General features: G+C 31.9%; 4 protein-coding genes across 5 annotated transcripts; 3 read left to right on the forward strand and 1 right to left on the reverse strand.

Annotated features, from left to right (window-relative positions):
• Positions 1-1026: 1026 nt before the first annotated feature.
• Positions 1027-2229, forward strand: LOC100745881 (nucleic acid dioxygenase ALKBH1). Its single transcript, XM_003484385.4, has 3 exons — positions 1027-1193; positions 1254-1510; positions 1599-2229. The coding sequence occupies exons 1-3, from the start codon at positions 1101-1103 to the stop codon at positions 2173-2175; spliced, it is 927 nt and encodes a 308-aa protein (XP_003484433.1). The 5' UTR covers positions 1027-1100; the 3' UTR covers positions 2176-2229.
• A 959-nt stretch (positions 2230-3188) lies between these two features.
• On the forward strand, positions 3189-4988 carry LOC100745999 (V-type proton ATPase subunit D). Its single transcript, XM_003484386.4, has 4 exons — positions 3189-3310; positions 3651-3768; positions 3841-4326; positions 4409-4988. The coding sequence occupies exons 1-4, from the start codon at positions 3270-3272 to the stop codon at positions 4502-4504; spliced, it is 741 nt and encodes a 246-aa protein (XP_003484434.1). The 5' UTR covers positions 3189-3269; the 3' UTR covers positions 4505-4988.
• Positions 4989-5304: 316 nt separating this feature from the next.
• Positions 5305-7770, forward strand: LOC105681115 (dopamine N-acetyltransferase). Of its 2 annotated transcripts, XR_001102475.3 has the most exons (4): positions 5305-5634; positions 5834-6103; positions 6728-7468; positions 7545-7770. XR_001102475.3 is itself a non-coding variant. In XM_012388781.3 (3 exons), the coding sequence occupies exons 1-3, from the start codon at positions 5320-5322 to the stop codon at positions 6884-6886; spliced, it is 744 nt and encodes a 247-aa protein (XP_012244204.1). In that variant the 5' UTR covers positions 5305-5319; the 3' UTR covers positions 6887-7770. The 2 variants fall into 2 exon arrangements, 1 of the variants encoding a protein (XP_012244204.1); XM_012388781.3 differs by having other exon boundaries at positions 6728-7770.
• Positions 7670-9619, reverse strand: LOC100746240 (zinc finger protein 622). Its single transcript, XM_003484388.4, has 2 exons — positions 8528-9619; positions 7670-8447 (listed from the first exon to the last, which is right to left on the reverse strand). The coding sequence occupies exons 1-2, from the start codon at positions 9192-9194 to the stop codon at positions 7975-7977; spliced, it is 1140 nt and encodes a 379-aa protein (XP_003484436.1). The 5' UTR covers positions 9195-9619; the 3' UTR covers positions 7670-7974.
• Between the last annotated feature and the right edge of the window lie 815 nt (positions 9620-10434).

Raw genomic sequence — 10434 nt, forward strand, 5'->3', positions numbered from 1 at the left:
CCTTATACCAAAGAATACAGAATGAAATATGATACAAACCTTTGCCCATTTATTTTACAAACTATCACAGAAAATTCCCAAAATATACCATTGTAAATATAAAATTTCTACAAAAAAAAAAAAGAACAAATTGGTTATTTTAACCATTCTAAAATATCTAATATTAATTAATTCTGACATTCCCGGTCTCACCGGTGATACTTATGGTTGTCAACGTGGTAAGTAGACATATAATCCAGCAGGATCAGTGAAGTGGTTGAACCCAAGATCCAGTTTAATAACTGGAACAAGGTTCGCTCGTATTCTTTGAGATACAGGTGAACAATTATTCGCGACCGGGCTAGGTGAGTGGGTGGAATTTATGGAGAATAGGAGCGATGGTAATGGACGATTATTAACGTGGTGCGCACTATTAATTTGCACGAAGCTTTCGAAAAGCCTTGAAGTCGGCTGTCGTGCCTCTCTTCGCTTCTATGAAATCATAGATTTCCCGGCAGTGTTATTATGCGAAAATTACGCTCTAAAATTAGTCACAGTCCATTAACGTGTGCGTACACAGATAGGGGACGGGGTTGGGCACGGTAAGAAAAAAGATTGCTCGAAGCTCAGACATTTTCGATATGTATCTGGCTATTAATGCCCATACGACGATGATGGTATTATGCTAAACGAGTCGAATAATCGTGATGCAGAATGCGCTGTCCACATGTCCACTCATCGATCGTTTCTGCACGGTACTTACAATTAGTCACATGTCACATCATAGATTCATCTTCGATTGCTTACTTGTGGGTTAGACAAGATGCGTTGGGGCTGGTCGTAGTAAAAACGTCATTGTTTTCGTGAACATCGAGAGAAAGTTGCAATCCGGTGATTTAGAATAGGAGAACCGATACCTTCGATTGTCACCATCGCGAACCGGGTCAAAATGACATTCTTATTCAAACATCCTAAGCATTTAGTACTATCTCGCTTAGGAATCTGCGTTAAAATCTACTTTCAAATTGCACAGATCCAATTGACGAATAAAGCAGCCCCATCTATCGGCACACGTGCGAACCAACAAACATGGCAGCGCCGATGATTCGAAATTCGAAGTAATGTTCAAAGATAGTTTTAAATATTATAAAAGTCGAAAACCTTGTCCAGACTTAAAAGATGTAATCGATTTGAATAATCCCGATTATAACAAAGTATGTAACAAATTATGAGAACCTTATTCTTTACGTACATAAATTCTTAATACTTTTTAGGTTACTGATTTTAGGAAGAGGTTACTTGACGAACAATGCGAATATGAATTGGGATTAAGACCAGTAAAGGACTGGGAAGTCTTTGAACTTCGAAGTATTCCAGGACTTATTTTTATAAAAAATCCATTTACGACATACGGACAACGATATTGGATTATAAAATGCTTGAAAGAGTACTCTAGAGAGCCACATAAATTAAACTTAGATGCTCATAATGTTTTAAACAAAGACGAAAATTGGTGGGATATATGTTTTGGGTAAGATACAATATGATGATATAAAAAAAAATATATTTGCAGTATACCATATACCATAATAATAATATGTTTGCCATATTAATTATAGAAATTCTGACAAAGGTAAAGAATTATTACCAAAATTAAGATGGGCAACATTTGGGTACCACCATAACTGGGATACAAAATTATATTCTGAAACATCCAGGACAAAAATGCCTACTGAGATGTCTTTGTTGACCTCATTTTTAGCACAAACATTAGGTTTTAAGGATTTTAAGGCTGAAGCAGCAATTATTAACTATTATAGAATGAATTCGACTTTAGCGGGTCATACAGATCATTCTGAAGTTAATGTGGAAGCACCCTTATTCTCTATAAGTTTTGGTCAAACTGCAATATTTTTAATTGGAGGACTTACACAAGAGGATGCAGCTAATGCAATGTTTCTACGAAGTGGAGATATAATAGTGATGTCTGGAAAGTCCCGTCTAAGGTACCATGGCGTACCAAAAATTTTACCAACCATTGATGCACCATGGGGTGACATAGAAATGAATGATAATAATCAGCACTGTACATGGAATGAGAGTGATTGGATCAAAGCAAAAACTTACATTTCTGAAGCCAGAATAAATATGAATGTAAGACAAGTGTTGAAACCTGGACAATTGTCCCTGTTGTAAAATACTGTACAAAATTGACTTGTATATTTTTATTAAAAATACTTATATTAATTACATTGCAGTTAATATTTATATCTTCCCCATTATATTGCTGTCAATTCACATCAGTACTAGAAGCTGCACCATAAAAATACATTGATTCTAATATTTAAACATCATTATTTGGATTGTCTTCTTGTATGTTTCGATTTATCAGATTACTTTGGAACATATTCAAAATATTCAAAAAGTCCCAGGCAATTGTTGCCATTCTTAATAAAAAATCTTGTGAATGTGATATCCATTTGTCTTTGATGTGATTGATTGCTTCATATTTACTTTCATAGGTATTTGAGGTTGATTCCATTGGTCTATATGGTCTTAGTAAAATATTCGTAGCATCATGAACTGCTTTATTTAGTATAAAATCTTTAGAAATATCTGATTTATGAATCATTCTCTTTTTCATAAAATTAATAATGTAATTTACCAAAATAAGTAGACCTGGAACAGGGATTTCCCACTTAGCGTTCATTTTTCGTTTTTATGTCGAATATATACAAACCTATATCCAAAGACGATTAATGTTCATTCTCATAAGAATATCTTCGGAGGCTTTCCTTATTATTCCAGGTTGCCAGCAACTTCTACGTGTGTTATGCGGATTGACAGCGCAAACGTCTATTCTAAACGTGTTATTTGATTTACTGTCGCTAATACGAAAACAACGATTTTCTTTTATTAATCGTTGCATGAAACAATCTTTCATTTCTTCAAATGAGTAGGAGGTATGGTACTTATGTTCCATTGAAGATTTTTGTTTTCTATTCCCCTTATTTCATTCTTTGTTTAAATTAAGTTTAAGATATTATAAATTTTGATTAAACATACTTCCGAACTTATGTACTAATGTTAATGTTGCGACATTTTGCTTTTCAGTTGTTTCATATACCCACTGTATCAAATAATCAGATTACATTCCTTTTTCTTCATCCTCTTACTAATTTTAAAATTACGCGCTAATTTTTGCGCAACTATATATACAGCTTCAAACTTCCGGTCCTACGAGTCAGCTGATCAGTTTCATTCTTGTCTGCTTGATAGTTCTCTCAACTATGTCTGGAAAAGATAAACTTGCGATTTTCCCTTCTCGGGGGTAAGTATTTCCCTTTCAAATTATACGACTCTATTTTATTCTTTCAGTGGATCTTATTTTTCACTTATTCAATATCTTTTCTCTTTTATTACCAAATTTTCTGAGTCTGTTATCATCCATCATAAGATGGGTGTAACCCTATTCCTATTTATTTAAAACGTTTAAATTATATTTCTCATATATTCGTATTATTAACATGTAAGTATTTTTTTTATAAATCGAGATTGTAGTCTTTAACTGTTATACAAGGACAGCAAGTGTACATATTGTTTACTTCTTTCATTATATTGATAATAATGTCTGTGAATATAATAACACAGAATTTATATTTTTTTTTCAGAGCGCAAATGTTAATGAAATCCCGTTTACATGGAGCACAAAAGGGTCATGGTTTGTTAAAAAAGAAAGCAGATGCATTGCAAATGCGTTTTAGATTAATTCTGGGTAAAATTATTGAGGTACAAAAAGACACTTATTTGTATGAATAATTGTTCTTTTTTTATAACAATTTTATTCTTCTCTATATCTAGACAAAAACTCTTATGGGAGAAGTAATGAAAGAGGCAGCTTTCTCATTGGCTGAAGCCAAGTTTGCAACTGGAGACTTCAATCAAGTAGTTCTTCAGAATGTGACAAAAGCTCAAATTAAAATTAGATCTAAGAAAGATAATGTTGCTGGTGTTAATCTTCCAGTGTTTGAGTCCTATCAAGATGGTACAGATACCTATGAGTTAGCAGGTTTGGCAAGAGGTGGCCAGCAATTGGCAAAATTGAAAAAGAATTATCAAAGAGCAGTGAAATTATTAGTGGAATTAGCATCTTTACAAACAAGTTTTGTAACCTTGGATGAAGTTATTAAAATCACAAACCGCCGTGTAAATGCCATTGAACATGTTATCATCCCAAGAATTGAAAAAACTCTTGCTTATATAATTTCGGAGCTGGATGAATTGGAAAGAGAAGAGTTCTATCGATTAAAAAAGATTCAGGATAAGAAGAAACAAATAAAAGCAAAGGTAAGATTTATATTCCAAAAATAATTCCATTCTTCACCTTTTTTGATCAAGTATCTTTTAAAATGCTTAAACTGTTTCACAGGCTGAAGCAGCTAGGGCAGAGATGATAGCTTCTGGCAGAGAATATGTAGAATCTGCAAATATCCTAGATGAAGGAGATGATGACATTTTATTTTAAACACTGTACACAACATATTTTCACACTCTGAAGTATTAAAAAAATATGTTTTAATTCTGAATGAATGTGTTAAAGAATGAGTCCAATAAGGCATGAGAATAGATTTAGTCCTTTCACAAATATCCTTGGACAATATTAATTTCACAGTAGATAGCTATATTATACAGAAGATTGTATTATAAAAATATGAAACATCTGTACAAGCAGATGATAATGTGTTTATGTATTACTAACATTTTTTAATTACAATATATCATATTATAATATGATATAATAAATGAAAAATGTTATTAATATTTTTTATCAGTTGTATATTATTGACTCGATATTTGTTGAAACTGTATTTGGAGCATACAATGTACTCATATTGTTATATTGATAAAGATATAATTTTACGCGATCAATTTGCGGCAACAGCAACATTACGGAAAATTATAGAATCAATTATTTAGTAAAAATTTATGAAGAATAAAGATATTCATATACATATATATATATTCATTTCTATGTTTGTATTCTTTTTGTTCATCAATACTCAATCCCCTCTATGATAATCAGAAATACTTGTCTGTTAATTTCATATAATTTGTAAAAACATCACTGGTTTTCATTAATCAATAAACACATATTTCTTTCTAACAATGTATTCCAGTGATACCCAAGAACATAAATCTAATATGTTTATTTTCTTATTCTTTATCAAAAAATGTGGGTACTATTGGAACATGATCAGCGCGAATTTCACATTAGAAATAATTAAGAAGGATGCATAATCATTATAGCCAGTAAATTTCTTGAACTGGGTCAATCAATATATGGAGCTTTTCCCATATGAGTCAGCTCTCCCTACTAAGGGTAGTGCGCGCGTAGAAAATCCTTTCAGTGCGCGGAAAATTCGTGCCGTGACCACCCCAAAGATGTCGTCCGATGATTTAAAGGTCGTGGGTGTTCCAGAAAGTCGTTTCGACGATGCAATTAACCATCTGAAATGGAATTTCTTCTCCGACGAACCGTTGAATCACGCGGTAGGACTATGCGAAAAAGGGGAGAGCCAATTCGAGCTGGAAAGACATTGTCTACTCACTTTAAAGCAGGGATACTCGAGGATGCTGGTGGATCAAAATGGAATGGTAAGCTGAATTTAAAAAAGCCAATGTTGTACCTTTCTTTTTTTTTTACAATAAAAAAATTATGATTATGTACTGTTGCTCAACTTGTGAATTTATTTTCTGCGTTATAAGTATTTCATTGACGAGGGAAGGTTTTCTTACGATATGTATGGACCTTGAACGTTAAGTTCATTGCCGATCATAAGTACTGTCCTATCAGATAGCTGGTATGGCATTGAATGGTATCCTGAAGAAGGGAGAGCGCGAAGAAGCTGAACGTCGCCTTGCAGAATTGAAAGATGAAAAATTCAAAATAATATTCGGACTCCTGTACAAAGTTAACAAGAAAGTAGATCTTTTTTACAAGTACAATGTCGACGAGTTATTCGAGTGTCGAATCCTCAGTATCGATGAGAACTTCCGTGGGAAAGGTCTGGCGAGCATTCTCATGGCAGACAGTATAGAAATCGCTAAAACCGCTGGTTTCAAGGTATAATCCTAAATCGTATTTCATCCTTATCATCGTAATTACAGTAACTTTCTTCACAAAATGATAACTCTGTATGATAAATGTTGTTGAAGCATGCAGTTTAAGTTCGGTGAAAAATTTCTTTAGAGCCGTACTATTGTATACTCCGTGACCTTTACCATTCCCTGCCGGAAGCTTGTATTAATTTTATGGCAATCCATCATATTTGAATTATAATTTGCTAATATTTATGTACTGAGTAATGCTTTTTTATGTAAATGACAAACAAATTATTTATTAAATCTAATATCGTAAAATAACATGAAGAAATTTACGCAAAGTTACAAATTTGTTAAAGAGTAGATTCAATGTATTTATTCGTGTATATATATGTGCAACACGATCGTGCGTGGAGGCGTGGTCGTTTTGGTAAGAAGTTCACATTTTACTTTTGTTTCAGCATGTTCTTCGATTAATATGCATGGGATGATTTTCGTTTACCAAGATGTAAAATTGCAATGCACTCGTTACTTTCTCGAGAGGTATTTTTGCACGCAGTGTACTTCGTACGAAGTGTATGTAAATGTCTGTGTGCACTCAAAGATATCCCACAAATATAGTGTTGAAATTGTTGTATGTTTACAGGTGTTTAAAGTTGATGCAACGGGAATGTATTCGCAGAAGGTATGCTACAAGCATGGTCTTGAAGTAGAGGCGACGATTCTGTACGGGGATCTCGATGAATCAATCAGACCGGCCCCTCCCCACCAAGCTTTAAAGTTGTTGGTGAAGGTGTTGGATTAAAAATTGAAAGTCTAATAGAAAACAAAATGAGAGTTAACGTTAATCTTGAGAAATCTTTAATAATCAGAAAAAGATTTTACGAAAGAGCAGTAGTGTAAACTATGTGTATCGTTGTGTGACAATAACAGGTCTCTAATGTATGTTTGTCTTAAAGATGCATTTATGAAATATATCTATAAACAGGGCGAACCGTATGCCTTTCTTAAAAAATATTAATAATTTGAGGCATCGGTTACTGCCCTTTGTCGGTGTTCTGAATGGTGTGCCATTATTAAGACGGAAAAAAAAGATAATATTAAGTAATAATATTACGATAATATTTGAGTTGACAAATACAAGAATGAAAAGATCCATTTAACATTTCCTTTTTTGGACCACTGTTCTGCATTCTGCTAATTCAGAATAAAACGAATCGCTCTGCTTTGCATAGTAAAAGATATATGAAAAGAAATTCGTGTATCCGTGTACCGCAAAGAAATGCGAATGTATATCAACGATAGTATCATAATAGAAACCCTATGTCAAGAATGTGATAGTTTAACAATTGTTAACTCTCTTTTACAATTCTACAGTTCACTGATGGTAAATTGAAAGTATATTATACGTACATAGTATCGAAATGTTTGAAGTCTTCGATTGTGCAGTCATTTTTTTGCAGCTATCATGAGAAACTAACAGAACATGGAATATTTCTTGATCCGTGTCTAAAAATTGATCGAAAACGGTAATTTAGCTAATGATTACAGGAATAACTGAATGGGTCCACGTGAATATAGAATAAAGTCACGAGAAGTATTATTTTTATTGGTGTTACATGTTGCGAAAATATATTGTAAATTATTTTGTAAAAGTATCCGCCAAATAAACATTACACTTCATAATGACCAATGTCTAATAATCCTTTCAAATAACTTCAAGCTATATTAAATACGAATTTTTCAACTATATAGGCAATTTTATATTAATAATGAATGTATAAGTATGCAGTGCGGCATATTTAGCAGCAACAATTAAATTTTCCATAAAACTTACATAGTTTAAAAATGAATACAGTCTTACAGGAACATTTATACATGTAACAGAAAAGCTTAAAAGTTCACTTGAGGTCTAAAATGTTTTTGCAGCTTATTTGCCTTAAATTGCAATTGTGTAGAATATTTTGCTTGTACTCTTTCCATATATTTGATATCTCTCACTTTCTTTACAACTGCCTCTTTTTGTGTTTCTGACCATCCTAAAGCTCTATATTGTGACAGTATTTTACGCAGTTTTTCACTCTTTGATACTGCCCTATTTGGATTTAAGTTTTGTTTATAGTACATGAACAGAGATCTATGGCCAATAATACTTCCTGATGGTAATACTAGCTGGTAATCGCTATCATCTAATTCTGGTATTTCAACTTCTGCATCTGGATCACCAATTTCTGCATCAGGATAGCTGGATGAATAATCATAAAATTCTGCATATTCTGCTAATGCATCTCCTTCGTGCAACATTTTACAATGACCTTTATCTATCATATGTGCCCTAGCAGCCTCAACGCTTTGAAAACATCTTCCTGTTAATTTATTATGAACAAATACAATTAGTTTGCCAATTTCTTTATAATTATAAAAATACAAATTTAAATTAACTTACCAGAATCATTACACCAAATGCACATGTATCCAGCAACAATTTTTTTTCCAAGATACACAAGTAAACCTTTAATGTCTGTGCAATATTCAGGATCTGGTACGAAGAACGAATGTGCAATCGTCATGTGTTTTAGATTGCGCACCAATGACCTACTATGATGATTGCAAAATAAACAATTGTTATTTGTAACTGGATTTTCAGTATCTTCCATCCATTCGTCAGAATTTATAGATTCGATATCAGAATCTACTTCCATATCTTCAGTTGTTCTTACAGAAACTTCCCCTTGCACATTTTTCTTAATTACAGAACCAAACGATGGACCAGCGTTATTTTCAAGATCTTCATTTTCAGTTTCAAAAGGAACATTTTGTTTTGCACACTTTTCCTTGTGTTTTTTTGATAATAAATGATTTTCATATTGATTTCTTGTGTTGAAATTCTTCTTACATATTTTACAACTTATTGTTCCTTCTTCCTTTTCTTTGTAATCTTTGGTCCTTTGTGTAATCACTCTTTTCTGAAATTCTTCCACAGATGCAGGGGGTAGTTCAGCTACTTTTCTTTTTAAATTGTATCTGTGCCAGTCTGATTTGTAGTGTTGTCTCTGTATATCTAAATCTCTGAATGCTACTCGGCATGTGATGCAAGTAAACGGCGAAGTCATTTTTGTTAATAGCTTTTAACAAACCAAATATTAACAACAGCCAACAACTTTATAAATTTACTATTCTTAAGCGTCAAAGATTTCGTTGTTAAATATTAATTATATTATAACATTTACTGCAGTTTATTCATTATGTTAATCAATACTACAAATACTAGTAGTTATATCTTGTTGGTCTATAACAAGAAGTCCAAGACGCATCACGTGCACAATTACTTTTTCCACCAAAATTGAGGTTATGTTGGTAATCAACACAATTACTAATATCGAAACATATAACATTGCATCAGTATATTCTGAAGCATACATATATTTACTTCTGTACTTGTAAGATAAGAAAATTTCTTGATAAATTATCAATAAGTCGTATACTTGATTTTGACGACGATCTTGTAAAATATGTACTTGTGAAAGAACTAAGCATTATAATTATAGCTACAACATCAAAAAAGTCACCAATAAGTTTGTTATTAATAAGTTTTTAATTGTGACTGAAAAATTAAAATTTAATACTAAAAATATCTGTTAAATGTATACTTGTTTATTCACATGGCTTTATATTAATTAATTTATATTAATATCGTATCGGTTATAAGCATACATTCTAATTTATGATTAAACAAGATTACTGCATTGTTATTGTTTCTTTAAATCAATCCGGATTGGGTTATTTTTTATACTCATATAAGCAAACAAAAGTTTTTTTCAATTGTATTCATATAGTGAATAAATTTTTACATCGTTGTATGTTAAGATAATATTTCAGTGACAAACATCAACGAATCTCTTATCAAAATAATTAAGGAATCGAATGAGAAATGAAACCACGAAATTTTTGTTGCATCTTTGATAATGATAATGTGCGATGTCACATGGGGATTAAATAAAAAACAAATATGTATTAAAAAAAGTAGAAATAGTGATGGTTTCAATCTTAATTTTGAGCGATTTAATGCTACAAAAATTCATATCACTTTGAATACAATTCAATATTTAAAACTCTTAAAAGTCTTGAAAATCATGTAAGTCTTAAAAGACTTGTATGTAGCAAATCTTAAAAGTATTAAAAGTAGGATATAATAAAGAGATTGTAGATTGTAGATACAAGATATTGAATGGATTAAGATTATTAGATTTATCAAGATTTTTAACACATATCGAAACTTTAAAGATTCAAGATTAAAGACTTATCGAGACTTTCAAAATCTTTCAAATATAAAAGCATGATTAGATTCGAATT

Source organism: Bombus impatiens, unplaced genomic scaffold (genome assembly GCF_000188095.3).
Source record: "Bombus impatiens unplaced genomic scaffold, BIMP_2.2 scf_0010, whole genome shotgun sequence".
In the NCBI taxonomy this organism is placed as follows: Eukaryota; Metazoa; Arthropoda; class Insecta; order Hymenoptera; family Apidae; genus Bombus; species Bombus impatiens.